This window comes from Megascapheus bottae, chromosome 5, assembly GCF_031878675.1.
Source record: "Megascapheus bottae isolate mThoBot1 chromosome 5, mThoBot2.hap1, whole genome shotgun sequence".
Lineage (NCBI taxonomy): Eukaryota > Metazoa > Chordata > Mammalia > Rodentia > Geomyidae > Megascapheus > Megascapheus bottae.
This window is the reverse complement of record NC_143513.1, coordinates 11051642-11072514: the sequence shown is the minus strand read 5'-3', so window position 1 is coordinate 11072514 and position 20873 is coordinate 11051642. Positions and strand designations below refer to the sequence as shown.

At 43.7% G+C, this 20873-nt stretch overlaps 1 protein-coding gene across 1 annotated transcript; it reads right to left on the bottom strand.

Annotated features, from left to right (window-relative positions):
• Positions 1 to 53: 53 nt before the first annotated feature.
• On the bottom strand, positions 54 to 3309 carry Neurod6 (neuronal differentiation 6). The gene is made up of 2 exons (XM_090332278.1): positions 3090 to 3309; positions 54 to 1733 (listed from the first exon to the last, which is right to left on the bottom strand). Exon 2 carries the CDS (start codon positions 1710 to 1712, stop codon positions 699 to 701), a length of 1014 nt encoding a protein of 337 aa, XP_090188404.1. The 5' UTR covers positions 1713 to 1733; positions 3090 to 3309; the 3' UTR covers positions 54 to 698.
• Between the last annotated feature and the right edge of the window lie 17564 nt (positions 3310 to 20873).

The following is a 20873-nucleotide window of genomic DNA, read 5'->3' as shown; positions in this document are numbered from 1 at the left end:
CACTACAAGTGCAGGAAAATCATTTCTGTAGGATGGAAATAATTGTTCTCAAATTAGGGTGCCACCTCCCCAGTATTACATTGCCCCCTTTACAGACCCTGAAGGGGAATAGTTACCCGTGGGTACATGTCATCTCATCCTTAACAGACAGAAAATTGCATAGCTTTCAGTCTCGCTGCAAATGTCCAAAACCATTGTTAGCTCAGTGATATTCTCCTTATTTTACTGTATCCATTTTCAGAGATACATAATCCATAGTGCCTAATAATCATCAACACATCGTTTGACTCATCTGATTTTAATATCATGCATTTTTATAACGACTGTACAACCGGAAAAGACAGGCTCTGTGCGGGTCTTCACTCAGCACTATTTTCTCAGACACCTTGTTCAAACAAATTAAGTGAATCTAAGAGAAAATAAAACAAGAAAAAAAAATCCTGCCAGTAGAAACAGAATCACAGTGGTTTACAGAGACAAAAGGAAAGGAACAGAAGTTCTCATAGGAAAAGAGATATTTTTTTTTATTACATAGAAAATTCTCACGGCAGTTGGAGCACACTTGAAAAAAACTAGTGAACACCTTAGACAGAGTTGTGCCAATTATTCAGCCCACGGGCATCTGCCTCGTCTTAATTAGACGGGGGAGCGGAGAGGGGGAGGGAGTGAATGACCACCGTTTATTTTCATTTTCCTCATTAATTATGAAAAACTGCATTTAATTCATCCTGCATGGTGAGAGACTGGCTGCGCAGATGTAGCTCGTAGGGGAAGGGGTTGTCAGCGGGCAACCTGAACACAGCGCCCTGCCCCAGAGGGCCCCTGGGCGGCACTGCGCAGTAATGCATGCTATAATTGTAATTTTTGCCATAGTCCAAGGGCTCTTCTTGCTTCAGGGAAAAGATCCCATTATAGTTAATTGGGGGAGGACTTAAGGGCCCTTCAAACTGAGGGCTGGCACACTCCGGGGAAGCGCTCTCGTAGAAGGACTCGTACGCGCTGCAGTAATTGTAGGGTTTCATGGACTTGGCATTCTCCAGCGTCCCGTGCCCCGGGGGGGTGGCCAGCTCGGGGCTGTGGTAGGGAGGGTAGAAAGTGGAGTAGGGCGGCCTGGTGGGGTGTGCGGCCTCTCCCCCCTGCCCCATCAGGAAACTCCGGGCGTTGAGCTGCAGGCAGCCGGCCACCAAGTTTGTAGTCGGCTGGGAGAGACCCTTGCACAAGTTCTGCACGAAGGTGAGCAGGTCTGGCCTCTTGCCGATCCTCAGGATCTCGGAAAGTGCCCAGATGTAGTTTTTGGCCAGTCGTAAAGTCTCTATTTTGGACAGTTTTTGGGTTTTGGAATAACAGGGGACCACTTTGCGCAAATTGTCCAGCGCGTCATTGAGGCCGTGCATCCTGTTCCGCTCGCGGGCGTTGGCTTCCTGCCTCCTGAACTTGACCCTTTCCAGCCGAAGCTTCGAGGTCTTTTTTTTCCTGAGACCCCTCCTTCGGGGCAGCCCGTTTTCATCTTCCTCTTCTCGATCGTCCTCCTCTTCTTCCTTCTCAGTTTCTTCTCCCGGGGCTCTTTTGAGGCTCTTGCCTCGCAGGACAACTGGTTTGGAAAAGCTTTCTGGTTTCTTGATTTGCTTCTGGTCCTCGCATTCTCTAGAAAACTTTCTGCACATCTGGGATTCTGGCATTACAACAGACTCATCAAACGGTAGTGTTAACATGGTTCTCTAATTTTAAATTACCTGAAAAAATGCCAGCACAATATTTAAAGTGTTTTCAGTTTTCAAGTTTATATACTTCAGACATACTTGATAACTTAATCATAAGACTCCAAAGCACAAGAGAAAGACTGATACCAAGATGGATATCTTTTTTTTGCATTAAATAAAATTTTTGAGTCTGTGCAGACTAATGACAAAAAACACCCCCAAACAAAAAACACTGATGCATGCAACAGAATTGATTTACACAGGCAAATCACCAAAAGCCAAGAAGTCAGGACGAATTCATTCAGCAATATCTCCCTTCCCATTTCCCTGGGATTTTAGACTGGATTTTAATATAGGAAAAGGATTGTGAAATTCAAGCAAATGAAAACCATGCTGTAGCAATGCGAAATTTCATTAATTCCAGCTCACCCGAGAGCAAAACAGCAGAGAAAACAGTTTTTAAAAATGAAAAGTGCTATTTCTCCATTAGCTGACAAATTTGTGAGATTTTTCTTAGAAAAAAATATCCCCTAACTATTTGCAGTTATCATTCAACTGTGAATTTAAGTATATGATTGTTAGAATACACACATTTAAAGAAAAGATTAATTGGATCCATTTTAAAACATTTCTTTCTGGTCAGTAAAAAAATTATACAAAAGGACACTATCTTCCTTGCCTTCAAAAAGAAAAGGTGATTAGACATATTTGTAAAAAAAAAAAAGAAAAATAGAAAGAAAAGAGCCAGTTTTCATAAACAAATGAAAATAAAACACTGGCAAATTTTAAAAACATTACATTTAAGATTATTCTGAATGTAATTGATTACTGCTGCTCATATCATCCTGGACAAAAACCCCACTCTTATAGTGTTTTTCTTTTTTGTTGTTGTTGTTGTTGTTCGATGAGCCCCAGAAGTGTCCCTCTAGCTAAGAGCCCACAGGAATGGTCCAAGAATTCTCACTGCAATTGTGCGCGTGTGTTTAGAATCCAAATGAAAGGGGAAGAAGAGAATTTGAGTTGCAATTACATTTTTGGTTTTTGTGGGATAAAGCAGCAAGAATTCTCAGCTAGAATCTTCCAACAAACAGGCATGCTAAAGCAGAGACTTTCCAATGTAACAATTAATCTGTAGCCCCTTGCACACACACGCGTGCGCGCACACACACACACACACACACACACACACAAACTCTTAGTAATGTCCACATACTGACAGTGCTACATAATAGCAGTGAAAGTATGTGATAATTATATCTTAAGAACAAGATAGGATAAGAAGTTATAGATGGCAAAGAGCATATAAATACTCCAAGACAGTGACACTGTATCTTTAAATACTTGCATGCAAAGCCAGCAGCAATTGAAGTATATCTTTATTTATATTACCTTAGGTTTTAATTTCATTCAATAATCAGTTTTCATTTTGGGTCTTCCAAATCTTTTCAGGCTGAGTGTCGCATCGTCTCCAGGAGCCTCTAGGTCTGTGTATATCTGCACTATCTTATTGATCTCTAAAAAGTGACATTGATACCAACTGCCAGAGCTGGTACTCATGCCATCTGCTAGTGACGTCACAGGGCAGAGAGAGCCATGTGATCCTCTCTTGGGACCTTCATTCTGCACTGATCATCTGGCATCCCTGTAAGTGGGTACCAGCATCCATGCATCAACACAGGAGGTTAGCCGGGTAGGGAGGGACCGCACCAGCCCTCCGCCTGCAGTAGTGTGTTCCTCTCTCCCTGGCGATCTGGAGAAAGAGCTGTGTTGTTAGTGCTTTGCTCACTTTCGCCCTGCCAACGGTGCCACTGTTAGGAAGTCGTTAATATTCCATTCATTTGCAAGGTGGGCTTTTGTGTGAGCCAGGTTTTTTGCTGTTGGGGATGGTGTTGTTTGGTGAGGATCACCATCTTCTTTGTGCGCCCGGGCACGAGGGCACCTGAGCACCAGGAGAGGAGAGCTTTGGCAGGAGCTGGGAGGCACTGGGCTTGGGTGCTGAACCAAACTGAGATGAGCAGCAGAGAGCAGGGTCGGCTCGGGGTCCTTGCTTCTTTGTTTCATGGTGTGTGTGTGTGTGTGTGTGTGTGTGTGTGTGTGTGTGCGTGTGTGTGTGTCTGTGTCTGTGTCTGTCTGTGTTAGTTTGTCTGTGTCTGTGCATGTGTGTGCAAGTAAGACTTCTGTGCTCCTTAGCAATCTGGAATAAAAGAATAGTTTCTCTGTCTATCTGTAGTCTGTGAAAGACATCCTCAAATGTTCCCTTTCCTACATTTGTTGTTATCCTCCCAAAACTTTTTTTGGGGAGATTTCATACAATAGACAGACGCCAGATCGATGACATATACATACATGCATACATACATACATGCATGCATGCATGCATACGTACATACATATATACATAGGAAAGTAAATACATAGTTAATGCATAAGTACATACACACAGGCACATAAAGAGACCAACAAGACACAACTCAGTCACACTTGGATTGGACTCCCCACCAATTACTAACTACACATGTCACTCCTTCCTTATCCCCTCTCCAGTCATCAGCTTGCCTGCTTCTTCTCATTCCATTTCAGATGCGATAAACATAAAAAAATGACCACTTAGGATTGTTTTATTTTCCTCTCCTTAACATTCTTTGGAGGATTTTTAAAAATTACAGATTAGCGTTCCCATGTTTTCAGATTTATTTATTTATTTTTTGATCTCTGTCCTTAAAAAAAACTCCGCCTATTTTTTATTTTTTTTTCTAGACTGTCACCAATTTAAATGTCATCTTGTTTTTGTATCAGTGTCCCACTGTTTCCCCCTATTAGACGTACTCCCCACTTTTGGGTTCTTTTCAAAAACAGCTAGGAGGTGTTTCTACTTTGCTCGCACAGTCTCTCTAACAAGCTGGACCCCAAAGCCAGGCAACAGCACCTCCTCCTCTCTCCTCCCCTGCGCCTTCCTCTCAACATGCATTTCATTTTGGGAATGTACCCAAGATAAAAAGTGAACTTAAAAATAAAGTTTAAAGACAAACAAACAAACACAAGCTTTGTTGTTTGATGCCTGCCTGTGTAATCTGCTCTAACGTGAGTGAGTATGCTTTTGGTATTAGCGTAATCTGGCAGGCTCTCACCCTGCGCTTACAAATCTCACTGTGGAAAGGCATGGGTTCTGCTGCTTTGCTGCATTTAGGGTCCACTTTGGCACCAAATCCAGTGCAGATCCTGTTGTACTTCACATTCTCACGCTCCTCAAAAAGTCACCTGCCTTCTTCTAGACAGTTCTAGGAAAGATGGGAGAGCTGGCAACATGAATCATGCTAGATGAAAGTGGACAGTTTTCTTTCTTGATCAACAATAAAAGTAAGACTATAAATGTGTAAATTAAAATGGCTAAATTGGTCTTCTTATGTTTTACATAGAAACAGTCATACCAAAGTCATCTGAAAATTGGTAGCTTAAAGTTATATTGCTCTTGAGTGTAAATTCCACAGAGCTTTCGATTTCAAAAAACCTAACCCCATTATTGGGGTTAGCATGTATTAGCACAAAGAACTTCTCTACCAAGGTCAAAGGCAGGATTTTGTTTGTCTTTGTATGTGGTTTAATTTTTAAATATAAAGGAACACAAATATCAAATGTGAGATACCAGGTGGGCAGGGATGTCACAGGTTGGATGTAGGATGCCATTTTGTAATCCTGCGGTCTTCAAAAGCTGCATTGTATCAAAAGCATCACATACAGGAAAACCCAAGGAAAGAGCGGCATAGCAAACTAGCAGTGTAGTTTGTCAAAGGGGACCCATTTTATATTTTATCTAAATGCACATTAAAATGAGAGGAGAGAGAGAGAGAGAGAGAGAGAGAGAGAGAGAGAGAGAGAGAGAGAGAGAGAGAGAGAGAGAGAGAGAGGAGAGGGAGAGAGAATTCACAACTCACTGGGGGAAAACATTTGGAATTTTGCTGTTCCTGCCTTCGATTATGGAAGGAAAACTTGGGTAGTGATGGGTCGGGGGTTATCAGTGCAATTATCAGCTTTACTCTTTAATAATCCATTATTTGTATGCCTTAGTCACTGTTTTTCCTCCAAAAGTAGGAGAGAGAGAGAGAGAGAGAGAGAGAGAGAGAGAGAGAGAGAGAGAGAGAGAAGAGAACAAAAAGTTGTTACATACATATTTAGCAAGATTTAGGATTCAGTGTGTCTGTACAATCATCTTTCAAAAGAAATTTTTCTATGCCTTTTTACTAGAGCTCCAGAACTGCAAATGTACACACATTCATATGCATTGGGACAGGGCACGGGATATGCTTTTGATGATGCTTTCCTCTGCTGGGGAACCAAGTGGGAAAGAGAACTCCAGGCAGAGATGCATTCTGACTTAGGCTGAGAACACAGACAGTGTCATATCACAGTTTCTGTAGTGTGTGTGTGTGTGTGTGTGTGTGTGTGTGTGTGTGTGTGTGTATGTTTTAATTTTGCAACACTCACTGCACAGCTGTGTTAACATCTACAGGTCATTGGATACTATTCAACCATTGTGATTTTTGTTTCTGGCCCATGACATTTTATAGATTTTGTAACAAGTGCCTAGTGTCTGCCTGCTGTCTCTTGCTTTCGTGAGCTAAATCCTTGCACCGCACTTACAAAGATGAGCCACAGAAAATCTGAGCATAATTTTGACTCCATCTTAAAGCAAAAGAAGCAAATAGTCCAAATTAAGGTTTGACTACTGTGACTTTTGGGACAATCAGTTGGCACCTGTGTTTTAGCAAAGGGAATCTTTGGGCTCTCTCTCTCTCTCTCTTTTTCTTTATTCCCAAGGGGATAAATCAACAGAACATGATCAAGGAACAAAACTCAGAACCAGATTTATGCTGGAAATTTTTCTCTATTTTGCCTCTGCCTCTTCCTTTCTTCCTTCCTTCCTTCCTTCCTTCCTTCCTTCCTTCCTTCCTTCCTTCCTTCCTTTCTCCCTTCCTTCTTCTTTCTTTCCTTCCCATTTTCCTTCTTTCCTTTCTATCTTCCTTCAACAAACACCGTCTTCTTTGTTGTTGGGGATTGAACTCAGAATTTCACACTTGCCTGGCTTGCTCAGCTAGATCTCTACAACTTGAGCCATCTGTCCTGGCTTTTTGCTGGTTAGTTGATGATGGAATCTTGAGGAATTTTCTGCCCTGGTTTCAAACATTGACCCTTCTATCTCAGTCTCCCTAGTAGCTGAGATTATAAGAGTAAACCATAACAATTGGCCCAAAGCTAGGTGTATGTGCTCCTGCTATAGATATCATGATGGTGAGGGAGAGAGCACTGGCTTGCGGGGAAACTAGGGCTGAACTGGGCTTGTGGAACAAATTCAAGGTCTTCTGGTTAAGAATGACATGCACTTCCTGGGGTGAGGGAGAAATGACTGCGATGACAGGAAGTAAATGTGTGAGTTGAGCTTGCAGCAATATGAAATCCTTCTTTTGATATTTGTTTCTTTCCAGTCACATTTGAAGAGCAACACTGACTGAAAAGTGTACGTGACCATAAAGACACAGCTCAGTTAATTCTGACAAGCTGAGGGTATCTGGGCTATAGAATGTGACAAGCTGAGGGTATCCGTGCCATACATAGAATGTGGATGGAGAAATAGAACATTCCCCAAACTGGGAAACTTCTTCCCACCCCTTCCAGACACCAGCCAGCCACGGCTCCAAAGCAGCTACTGTCTGGACGCCAGCAAATTGTTTTCATGCATTTTTGTCTGCAATGTTATTTTCATGCATTTTTCTGTAGTACAAATGGGGTCATTCAGTGGGTGCTCTGAGGATCCGGTTCTCCATCCCAGTGTTTTCTGGCAAATCGTTTGCTCACATAGTTGCACGTCACCATTGAGGACTCGTTCTCCTTACTGTGTAGTACTCCATCAGGTGACTGTACTATGATTGCTGTTGTTGTTGTTCTGCTGTTAAGAATCTGCAAAGTTTTGAGTGGGAGATGATATAAGAAGTGCTCTTCTGGACTTATACTTTGGTAAATGTGTGCAAGCTAGATGCATCTCTTTCCTCAGAATACATCCACAAGAAATGCATACTTCTGTCTAGTATGTATAATCTTAAGGGGAATTAGAATGGGAAATACAGGAAGAGTTCATAACTGTATGTAGCAATCATAGACTTTCTAACATTCATTACATGAGATAACATTCTCCAGAAACTTTGAATCTCCAGAAACTGGGAATCTAAACAAGGGAGGAATTGATTACCTACCTGTGAATATTTATCAAGTGATTCCTGTGTGCCAAGTTGCTGGGACTGATGTTGGGGAAAGAAGAAGAGATACAGTCCCTTTGTCCAATGGGTCTGGATCCAGCTGAGGGAAGGAGGTTAGCAAACTGGGAAGACCGAAAAGCCTGAGAACAGGCTGTGGCGGGCAGGAGCAAGTGAGAGAATGTGTGCTTTGATGATCTCACTGGGCACCTGCAGGACGGCAGCAGAAGTTCAAGATCCTGCTGTGCTAGTAACGAAGCGCATATTTCAGAATCCTTGAAACTTTGGCAAAAGTACTTTTCACTTCTGGTAAGCTATGGCTAAATTACTAAGACTGCACACAACCAGTGTTTAGAGAGATTTCTTAAATGCTTTCCTCATACTAGATTGTGTTCCTAATTCTTACTACAGCTGAGGATTGTTTGCAGTTGAAGGCCTGGCATCCAGGGCTGGTCTCTGAGACCCTGCCTGGTCTCTGAGAATCTCTTGGGTGACCCTGGGAGAGACCTGTGTTTCAGCATCTCCATCTAACAAATGGAGAGCTTATATTCTTGCGTCATAGGTTGTTAGAATCACAGGGCTTAGAGAAGTACCTGGTGTGTGGTAGGTAGATCTGTTTATTTCCACTGCTATAACAAAATACCTGAAGATAGATAATTGTTTTGTCAGTCATGGGGCTTGAATTTAGGGCCTGGCCACTGACCTTGAGCTTTTTCCCTCAAGGCTAATGTCCTGTCACTTTGAGCCACAGCTCCACTTCCAGTTTTCTGATAGTTAAATGGAGATAAGCGTTTCACAGACTTTCCTGCCTGGCCTGGCTTTGAACCATGAACCTCTGACCTCAGCCTCCTGAGTAGCTAGGATTACAGGCTTGAGCCATTGGCACCTGGCCTAAAGGGAATATTTAAGAACCAGAAAGGGACACTGTGGCTCACAATATTTGGAGACTGAATTGACATGGAACATTGAAGCAACACCAACACTGAACCCTCATGGAACCAGTTCTGTCAAGGGTGGATGGCTCCACAATGCAGGAATGAATGTGGGAAAGAGAGATCATAGTGCCAGACAGGAAGTCAGAGCATAAATCAGCAGTCAGACTTACTCTGGCAGAAACCTGGGCTATCTAGAACTAACCCAGAATCCCATCAGAACTACTGTAGCTGTTCTGAGGGTAGCAGCCCCCAGGACCCAAATGACCTTCCTTGGGACACTTACTTTTTTTGCGAGTCCTGGGCTTGAGCTCAGGGCCTGAGCACTGTCCTTGGGTTTTTTGTCAAGGCTAGAGCTCTACCACTTGAGCTTCAGCACCACTTCTGGCTTTTTTTTTTCTATGTATGTGGTACTGAGAGGAATCAAACCCAGGTCTTCGTGCATGCTAGGCAAGCACTCTAGCACTAGGTCAAACTCCTGGCCCCAAGGGTCACTCACTTTTAAAGATTCTGCCACCCTAGTGCGGCCACAACAAGAACCCCCCCCCCTGCTACAACTAGTGTCATGATGGCCAGACAATACCCAAACCTGGGCAGCAAAGTATTATGTTAGAAAAGGGATTATTTGAAAATAAAAATGGAGACTCTGTGAAAGAGTTGAGTGCAGGTCATTGATGGAAAATAGTTTCTTCACCCTTTGTGGATTTTTCATTCTTTGCCCTCAAGTCTGTGGCAATATTCTATGGTCATTCAGGCATTCAGGATGCAGATAGTTTGTAATATAATGTCCATGCCACCACTTATTCTGAAAAATACCATAGACTCTGCTTGCAGTTTTTATATTTGGACCAGGAACTTATGGCAGCCTCTTAGGGAAGAATTGTTACTATCGGCTGTATCAGGCTGCAGATCATGTAGGTGTTTGAACCTCTTTGCTGCAAGTTCTCCAGATCTTCCCTAAGGAAACTCTGAAGTCTTCATGCTTTGTCTCTACCTACTTTGAAAGCCAATGAAAGAAAAATAGAACACACCCAGCAGATAAATAAAGAAGTGCTTTCAGATGTGTTGAGTGCAGAGCTACACTGCTCGGGTGATATTGGACCCTGAAGATTCAAACAGAAAGGCTTACAAAAGCCACAGCTTCAAATGCAAACAGGCTAGAGCCTTTTCACTTCTTCAGAGTGCACTCTGTGGCCCAAGTTCTGCCCTGTGCACACAGACCTGATCACATTTTAGGTCCATGTTATAAGGACTTTATATTTAGAGGAAAGGGTGATACAAAAAGGAGCAAAAATAAGCAGTTGATGTCAAGCAAACTGAAAAATCCCAAATCACGATCTGCCTTTTAGTATTTGGACTTTGCTCTGCTTTGTTGGCAAGTCTCATCTAATTACAGTATATTTGCATTTGTGTTTTAAAAGAGCGATCCTGACCCACCATTATTAAACATATGTGGTAAGTTGTGCCTGGGGTGGTGATAAATTTGAGGAGTTCACTCACATTGTGATGGGCTGGAATTAATCTCTCCTTCCCAATTTCCCACTGCACTTTGTGCTTAGTGTAATTTGCTTTGTAGTGTGTTATTTGTGATCACATCTGTCTCCCTCTTTGCACTCGGAGGGCAAAAAACTGCCCCTGATTTCTGTGTGTTTCATTTTGTTTTTCTGGACTTATATCACACAACACATTGATTTGCATAATAGGAACGCAATAGATTTCAACAATGGAATGAAATCTATGGCAGGTCAGCATATAGTAACCAGGCCCATCTGTCAATCAAAGCTGTGATCCTTGCCTCGTTAGCATTCGGGTGAAAAGTCAGAGACAAAGCCTCATGTCATACATGCCATAAATTAGGGTGTGTGTGTGTGTGTGTGTGTGTGTGTGTGTGTGTGTATTTTAGTTTCAAAAATAAAACTTTATGGAAGACAAAGGGGATCATGTGGCAATGATGACTTATTTAGCATATATATCTCCTTACAAACAATGTGTGTGTGAAGTTGAGGATCAGTAATGAAAATGAAGTAGAAATCAATGAATATATGATACATTTGGAATGGACAGAGCAGACAAGACACCTGAAGATGGTATGTCACACTAATTCCAGGCCTATCATGATCACTACATAGAACATGCTCCCTTAAGTGGTCTCTGGTCTCTGGGGACATTTAGACACGGATAGGTATATTTCTCAAGCCATAGAGTGGTAAGGTACCAAAGTAATCTGTCTGAAATGAAAACACACAAGCCCATTGGGAATCTTGATGGATGGACATTCCAGTCTACTTTTCCACACTAAGCACGACAGACTGGGAAATTTACAATGTCTCTCTTATGACTTTGCAGTGGATCGCTCTAATTATACCTCAGGAGACTAGAGACTTATTTTTATTGTTTCCATGGGAATTTCCATCCTAACTAGATAAGAAATAGAGACTGCGTGAAGAAGGTGGAGCTTCCTGTAGACTTGAACTTGTGGGAAGTCCAGAACTCTGACTTTGTGAATTCTATACACTTTACTTATGTGGACCCTTTCCTCCATAAAAATAAAATAATAAAAATGATGCTTTGTAATGATATGGATAAACATTGAGTACGCAGATACCATTCAAGCTGGATTGTGTTTATTTCAATTGTGGGTGTGGAGAGGTTCCCTAAAATTGCTCCACAGCCTAGTGACTGTGTAGAATGCACCACAGACAAATCCAGCCTGTCACTCTATGGAGGCAGGGTCTGGCCAACAGAGCATGCTAAACTTCTTCCTTGTTGATAATACTAGTAGCCCACAAGAAACTTATTTGTGCCAGATTCTGCTAATCCTAGCTACTGATCTGAGGATTTTGATTTTAAGCCAGCACAGTCAGTAAAGTCTATGCTACTCTTACTTCCACTTAACTACCAGAAAACCAGAAGTGGTACTGTGGTCTTGAGCTAAAAGCTCAGGGACAGCACCCAGGCCCTGAGTTCAAGCCCCATGACCAACCAAAAAGAAAAAAAGGCAAAAGGATGGAAGAAAGGAAGGAAGGAAGGAAGGAAGGAAGGAAGGAAGGAAGGACGGAAGGAAGGAAGGAAGGAAGGAAGGAAGGAAGGAAGGAAGGAAGGACTTATTTGTGATTTGTGGAAGCACCTGCCTCTTCTACTTTCTTCAATTGTGGTTTCTACAAGCTGCTTACCTTCCATTTGGAGGTCACGTGATTTGGGTTGGGAAGAATGAACACTCCACTCAGGTGCCAGACTTAGCAACTAAAATGGTAGGCTGCAGTTCTATTTGAATTTTAGATGTGCCTATATGTAGAACAAAGTTATAATAAAAAGTATACATTGCTGATCTAAAATTCAAATGTAACTGGGCATTCTGCAATTTTACCTGGCAACTCCATGGGCTTTATTTCTGGAAATCAAATTACTTTTCCTTGTAAAATATACTTACTGATAAAGTCTCCCAGAGTGTTCTGTAGACTACTAGGGGAAATCACCTAAAAACGTAACTGTGCATTAAGACGTCTGTTTTCTTTTCTGTCTGTTCTCATGGATACTTGCTGCTGCACATTCTGACTCTCCAAGAACAGGACGTGGAACAGAAAGAATCATGTCCCAAATTTACCCCACTGCAGGGTGACTTCCTCTTACTGGAGCTTCTCAGGGAAGTGCACGTTTTTCATAGATCCATGCACGCCCACCACGAGTCAGCACGTTTTGCTCTGTGCTCAGTGTAAGTATTGAGTGTTTTGAACCTGTCTCATGATTGATTTCCCTCTCTGTCCAATTTTGTCTAATCTCTGAACATTTAACTGCATTGACTGTAGGTTTAGCTGGACCTGGGGTATGCAGAGAAGTCTGTAAGTCACTTTACTGCTGAGCGAGGGAATTGGTGCTGTGTGCAAAACTGGTTATATCATTGAAGACCTAGAACAGGCCGGGGGGGGGGGTGTTCCCATTACGAAGTTCAGAATAGCCACAGCAGAGCCTTAAACCCAGCTGAGGAACCTGCTCCAATTCATGGTCCCTGCCACAGGTCCCTCTTGGGGCCACGACACTGAAAGACTCACTCACACAGCCCTGAAAGGGGCTTTCACAGGCTGAAGCCTTCCACAGAGGCTTCAGGAAGAAGCAAAGTCTCAGGATTAGACCCCAGAAGATATGGAACATTCTGATAATTGTGTTCACTTGGAATTTTTGTTTACGTTTTCACAAACATTGAATTAAACTTAATTTTTTAGTCTCGATTTTTATGTTCTTGGGCTGTTTAGATGCCTGTAACAGAACACTCCAGATTGAGAGGCTTTGATGACAGACATTCAGCTAACTCCACAGTGCTATAGGCTGGCAAGATTGGCAAGTCCAAAGTCAGGGGACCAATTTGGTTTCTGGTGAGACCTCTTCTCCTTTCATCCTGGCATGGCCTTTTCTCTGAGGCTCTAAGGGGAGGACAAGCAAGGAGTGGGAGGGAGAGATCAACCCCCAAAGGCCCATCTCCTACAGTCTCTTCAGTGGGTTGAGCTCCAATGTGCGGAATTTGGGGGACACAGGATCCAATCTGCTGTGGACGCCCCTTAAATGTCCTTGAAGTCACTCACTCCTGATGTTTTGGCCCTGGTGAGTTATACAAGAGGAATTCTCCTGGGGAGTAAGCAGGGTGACAGAGCTGGGAACTCTCCTGGGAGAAGTCTGCAGACCACAGATGTCAGGTGTGGAAGGGGAAGCAAAGGGAGGTGCCAAGAGCACCACAATTCTGGTTTCCAGTCAATCCCTGTCAGTGCATCTGTACTGCCCACGCTTGCTGCTCTAACACCAAGTTCACACAGCATGGATTCTCTTGAAAGTAGGAGAGCTCCAGTTGAGCCCATTGTGAAATGACGGAATTTCAATTGTACAGCTTCCCTGTCCCAGCTGAACAGGATGCTATGACATTTTGGAGTCTCCTCCATGAGCAAGCCCATGGCTACTATTCATCAGGACCTGGTCCTACTATTCCTATGACAGGGTCCTGGGATTTCCCAACTGGGTAGCTCAGGGGGGGTCACCCTGCACTTGGTATTGCCCTTCTGGAAAGCCAAGGCTGAGGAGCCCCTCACTCCAGGAATACATGGCACCAGCTACCCTAGCTCTCCTCGGGGCTACCCCTTCAACGCTGCTCTCAACTGGGTCCACTGCCTTGGTTCACATCCCTCCCCCATCATCTCCTCTGCTCCCTCCCACCCCTCTTAAATTCCATTTTACAACACACAAAGCAAGATAGCCTTTGTTAAAAAGTTTAATGTTCTTAATTAGTTGAATCGGTTGGGCTAATTAGAATACCAATTAGAACTGGCAGGGCTATCGTTAATTTGAAAGTGCTGTGGTCTAGTGTTAATCGCTATTAAACCTTATAGTTTGTGAAAGATAGAAAGCGGATGAATTCACAAAATTGGTTCTAAACCTGAAAGGTCTGTGGTCAGAAGATGGCCTGACAGCAAGGGCTCCCAGAAAACACGACCCACAGAAAGGCAGAGAAGGGGTCTCCTGCCTCCCTTATCAGGAAATGTTCAAAGACTGGAGTATGTTTTACTAAAATAGCCAAAGTGTTTTAATTCACCTAATGGGCTAATGATCTGGAATGATTCTTTGGGATTAAAAAAAAAAGATCAGTATGCAAGTTACCAGGGCACGAAAAAGTTTCTGCTGTTAGCAGAGCTGTGCATCCCTTTTGGGTTATAACTTCTTAAATCTGAAGAGGAGTCTTCACAATTAAACCGCTTTTATTCCCAGTCATGGTTTGAGTTAGAAATTAAATGACAGTCCTTATAGGGGCCATGTTAGACTGAGATGGAGAAGGTCTCTTACTCTTCCTATCATCCTTGGAGATACCTTCTTGAGAAATCAGGTCCTGACTTGTATTTTTGGACAGATAGAAAAATCATCCTTCTTCTTCTCCACAGGCAACTTCAGCATGGATGAAGCTGGTAGGTTTCGAGTTTGTCTTCTGAGCTTATCTCAACCCACAATGCAGACCGAAGAGATCATCCCCCCTCATGCCTGTGATCTCTTCTCACACTACCTGTGAAAATAAACTCTGCTGTTTATAGCAAACAAATATAAAAATGTATTTCATCTTAGGCATTACGACACAGTTAGGAAACAAGGAATCTATCTTTTTAGGCAGTGAATTGCTTTGTAAAGCACCTAAAATAATTGACTTGATTACTACATCAAATCTTGTTGGAAGTAAGTAGAGAATAAATTTAAAACAAACAGACTAACAAATACATAATGACTGAATGATTGCCCTGAATCATGGTAGTTTTGTGTACAAAGATTTGCAGGAGGAATAAAAGATTTATTACCTAGCATTTTTCTCCAAGCAGCTCTTGAGGAGACATGACAACTTTAACACAGGGAATGTTAGGTTGAAGTAACACAGACATAGAGTTGCAGGTTCTTCATCAAATTGGATTTCACTCCATTTGAGTATCCCACAAGGTTCAAGGCTGTGCTGGACATAGAGTTCTACCTGGGGCTGAGAAGAATCTGTAGGTGAAGGGGATTGAGTTGGAGTGTGTGGCAGAAGAAGGTATAACTGAGAGTAAAATAAGTAAAAGAAAATTTTGTTTGATAATTGATCAGAATAAAGAGTTGTTTCCTCTGAACTTGGACTTCAAGACCACATGAAGCTTTTCTTTTTTCTATGCCACTAAATGTTACCTTTGTTTTGATCCTACATCAGCTCCGATCCTTTCAGGACTACTAGTTAAAGAACAGTTTTAAGTCATGTGTAAAAATTATATCCAGGCTTAGCTCAAGTAGGGATTTTTTTGGGGGGGTTACTTAAATAAAAAGGAATTAAAATTTCAGAATGTATCTAGCACCCATTGTGTATGATGCGCTCTCTCTCCCTCTCCCTCTCCCTCTCCTCCCCTTCTCTCTCTCTCCCTCCCTCCCTCCCTCCCACCCTCCCTCCCTCCCTCCCTCCCCCCCTCCCCCCCCTCCCCTCTCTCTCTCTCTCTCTCTCTCTCTCTCTCTCTCTCTCTCTCTCTCTCTCTCTCTCTCTCTCTCTCTCTCTCTCTCTCTCTCTCTCTCTCTCACTCGCTCCAGTCTTGGGGCTTGAATTCAGGGCCTGAGCACTGTCCTGGCTTTCTCAAGGCTAGAGCTCTACCACTTGAGCCACAGCACCACTTCCAGCTTTTTCTATGTATGTGGTACTGTAAAATTGAACCCAGGTCTTTGTTCATACTAGGCAAGCACTCTACCACTAAGCCAAACTCTCAGCCTATGATGTCTCTTTATGGAAGACAAAAAAACTTCAAAACAAGTGAGGGCAGACACTGAAGTAGGCTGAGCTGGCAGGGTATCACCGGATTCATTCTACTCAATGTGTTTTGAGTTACTTGCTTGCTTCTTTTTTATGTATTTGTAGCTGCCTTTTCCTTTTTGGAGACACAGAAATCACTAAATGACACTAGATAAATTGTTGTATTAATTCATCCATGCAGTGAGTGAGCAAAATCATTTATTCTCTGCTGTCTACAGGGTGGTATGCTGAGTCCTGGTGCAAATACCAGGCAGCAATACCTAGGAACTAAAGTGAAGGTTTACAACATGACTGAACTGTTACCTGGCAAATGGGGAGGCCCTTGGCAAGGTGACTTGGAATGGGGTTTTCCCCGAGAATGGGATGACTTGGAGTGGCAAGAATGAGGTGATTTGAAAAGTGAAAGATGAAGCAGCTGTGGTCAGAGTGGGCAGGCAAGGTCATAGCAAGGGTGAAGAGCAGATGGGACCACGTATCGTCAGTTTTCACATGACTATGATGAGATTCCCGAGTTGGGCTGACTTTATTTAGAAGGTTGATTTGGCTCACAGGCTTAGAGACTAGCAGCCTTGGAAACTAGCGGTACTGGAGACTAGCTCTGTGTGTTGCCTCCTCTGCCTAGCTTGGGTTACATGATGAATTGGGGCGGGGGGTGGGGGGAATGCCTGTAAGGGGATTGAAGAGGTCAGGAGCAAAACTAGACAGTGGAGAGTGACTCAGGGGTGAATTGAGCTTGTATCAACTTAAAAGCTTAGAGGTCTCCCTAGAGCTCCCATGATCTCTTTGGAGCAAGCCTCCCCCACTAGACTGCCTTTCTTAAAGATCTGCCCACCTGTTATGTCAACACAGCACTGCTGAGCTTCCCATATGCTGGAGAATTTGGGGGACACATTCAAACTACAGCAGACTGTGTTGGAAGGGATTTCCTTGGAAGGTGCAGGACCCCTGATGGGGATTTGGGAGTGATGAGTAGCAATCGATGTTATCTAAAAAAATGCAGCCCAACATAAGATGCGTAGACATCTTGTGGACAAGAGTTGGCCAACAACAGAGCTAGCTGCCTGGTTTAGAAAGTGATTTTCCTCAGTTAACAAATATTCTATATTGATTTTATTTTTTTCCATCTGCCAAATCTACAGCCCTGAGCCAATATGATAGAGCTACCAAAAAATCTCTCTCAGCATTTATAACAGGTATGCAAATGTGATAGAAATTTATATGTGGTTCTTTTCATTTGGGGCAAGAATGTGAAGAGGACAAATGAAATTATTTGTCTTTCGATAGCACATGAGACAAAAGATGTCCAGTATTACTGAAGACAGTAATACAGGTTTTCTTCATCCAAATCCTTGTCCTGAAAATAGACCTTGGGAAATCACAGTAAACCTCATCCCTCAAGTGCCCCGGTCTCTGGGCACAGTTGGAGCCAATCCCTCATTTGTTGGTGGATGAGAAACAGCGATGATGTGACATCATCTGTGTGCATATTGATGGTTTATCTGCCCTCTGCCATTCTGCAGGGATGGATTCACTCAGCCAACTAGATGTGTGCGATCTGAGCTCAGCAGTCAGCTGGAGGAACAAAGAGATGGTGATCAGGAAAGATGGTCCACAGGGGTCCCCGAGGGCCGAGGGCCATCGTCGATGCTGGGGATCCCGAGAGCCATCGTCAACCCTGGGGGCCTGTTTTGGCAGAACCACTAAACTGGGGGCTGGAATCAAAAATCCTAGGGCATCAAAGGAGGACAGACTTTGTGTTGGACCCCAAACACCAGAGAACCCTCTGCCTGGAGGGGGTAGACAGGAGGGGGCCTCTCCTTCTGGGGGTGCAATGGTTTCTAGGGCTGGCTGGAGTAATTTGCTGTAGGCAAAAGGGCAAGGAACATTGAGTAGCAGAAATGGAAGCAAATAATTTATTATTTTTTTAAAAAACTGCACACCCTGATGTCTGGCCGACAGTTGAACACATCGTCCTTCCTCCAACAAAAGAAACACACATGCTTTTCCACCCGTTTCCGCCTCATCTGGCAGCCACTTTCTGGTCCAGCAGACACTAACATCTAATGAGTCAAACTTCTCATTTTCAGACTAATCAGTCGGCTGCACTAATTGCAAATGCAAATATGCAAATTTATATTAATTAATTACTCTGCTAATTAGTTCTGCGGTCTTTTTTGGGTAATAAATCATTGTGCAGTGGAAGGGAAACAAGTCCTGTCCCATTTCGCTCCACATAAAAATTTAATGTATCCATGGAAGAAAAAAAATCTCTCTCTCTCTCTCTATAAAGAAACAGGGAGTTGATCCCTGCTTGCACCGATGAGGGCCCCGTGGAGAGGTGCCATTGTGAGAGGACTTGCACATCTTCAGCAAATGCCATCACTAAGGTGCCTGTTAGCAATTTAATGATCACATTATGAGCTTCAGAAGAAGCCTGTTTGCTGGGCTGTAGGCTGTGTCATGGACCTGGGCGGTTCACCTGCTATGCAGCAAGGTGCTTATAAATAAAATGGGAATAGATAGAAGGAATCCCATTGATCTGCAGAAATGATATAGCTGGGGAGCATATATGTGTTGGGGGGACTTGCTGCTGTTATTTTTTCAAGTCTGAGTTATCCTTGAATTAAATTTTGTCACTCAGGATCAGAGAGGCACAGAAGAATGAACCTTGGTAGGAGGGGTGGAGGGCAGCAGAAGAAACAGAGTCAACCTTCCTACTGGAGATTTACTCACTGTGGGGTTCCTTCTGCCCACTCCCAGGGGAGGGGGGAGGGGCATGCCTATGATGTCCAGAGACTGTCTCTCCGGATTAGTGTGAGTTCTTTGATGAGGCTGCGTGTTTTCATTTCTGTCCCAAGCTTCACTCCAGACGGAGAGAAGCTGCGCCTTCTCCATGTGGGGGCTGATGCTTCAGCAATAAAGACAAAGCTGTAAGCCCGGCATGTTGGCATACACCTGGAGTTCCAGCACTCCTGAGTGCAGGATGATCTTGAGTTTGAAGTCAGCCTGAGGTGCACAGTGAAGTTTTGTCTGTTTGGAGGGAGCAGGAGGCCCAGGGGATGGTAGAAAAAGAAGTTGGTAAATAAGATCGAAGGACATGGCATATACATATGGGAAGGTCTTAATGAAACTCATTAAAAAATTAGCAAGAAAGTTTTAAAATCAGGAACTGTGGACAAAGGGGATAAACAAAGGCAATGGTAAAGCAAAATTATCAACCTACATTGCATTCATGGATGGAAAATCACATGGAAGTGCCTTGAACTTTACTATCAATATATACCAAGAAAAAAAATAAAAATTAAATAACTAGACAGCAATGCCAGTGCCCCTGGTCTCTCGGTCTCCCTTTCCAGTAGTTAATTCCTCAGTACCCTTCTGGAGACAATTTACATTTCCTCAGAACAGCAGGCTACACTAGTGTCCGTGTCCTGCATCTCTTTAACGGACACAGAGCTGCCCTGTGCCTTTTGAATCTGTGTGGTGTACGAAACCCGATTGGTGGACATTTAGGTCATTTCTGAAGCCTGCGACCATGGTTCCCATCCATGCATATTCAGCTCTGCTTGTGTGGCCGCAAACCAGCAGGGCAGCTTTCTAGAAATAGAAGGCTTGGATTATGGGGCACTTGCTCTTTCCCCGCTTCCCTTTCTGGTTCTCTGAACCCAAGTTCCACAGCCCTGAGAGGTGCAGGCAGCTGATCACGCTCTGCCCTCAGTGGGCAGTGGTGGGCTCGTTCTAAAGGCAGTTCTTCGAGGACAGGCCTCGGTGGGTGTTGCTGTGTGTTACTCTTCCCATAGCTCTGTTTTCTTGTTCACCCTTGTAGGACTGCTTGAATGTGCTGGGAGCTGCGGTGCAAGCCACCTGTAGAAGCTAGTGTGTCCACCTTCTCCTACTGAAGGAAACAGCATGCCTCCAAATTCCTTAGGCAAGTTCTGAGCTCAAGGCAATAAGAGACAAGAAATGGAGGGAGAGTTCTCTCCGTTCTTTCTCCATCTTCTCTCTGTCTTCTCCCTCTATCATCTTTCTATGAACTGTCTTTCCCCTCTCTATCTTTTCTCTACATCTTCTCCTCCCATCCTTTCTCTCTCCATCCTTTTTTTCCTCTATCCTCTCCATATGCTATGTCTGTCCTTTCTTCATCCTCTTCATTTTCTATCTCCATCCTCTCTCTATTCTCTCTGTCCTCTCTCCATCCTGTCTTTCTCCATCCTGAAGGGAAGTCGCTGTGGTGGAGGTGGACGGCAAGGAGCTGGCCAAAAGGACCCAGGGTGGGAAGAGGGACCATGGAGGGGGCTGGCTGGTGCTGGTTGCTGGACAGAGAGAGGGAGGTGTTCTGGGTCCTATGAGCTTCCAGCTGGAGCTGCCAATGCCAGGCAAGCCTGTGGTCAGCTGTGCCCTTCATACCCCATGAGGCCAAGGCGTCCCCAGTCTCCTGTGGCACATAGGAGCTCATGCCAGGACAGAGTTCAATTCATAAGTCCACAGCACCACTGGCCATTCAGGAACACTGACCCTGGGTCTCCACAGCAGTTTGTAGGCCATGCTTATCAGACAGGTTCATTTCTAGCTTGGCGTTGTTAACTGAGAACATTGTTCCTCAGCAATGCACTTCCTCATGCTACAGTTTGGTGCCTTCCAGGAAGGAAGTGTAAGCCACTGCTTGCTATTATACTTCGATGTGTGCTAATGAACTGTGAACCACCCT

Coding starts and splice junctions, on each gene's coding strand:
- Neurod6 (XM_090332278.1), bottom strand. CDS start 1,712: ATGTTAACACTACCGTTTGATGAGTCTGTTGTAATGCCAGAATCCCAG.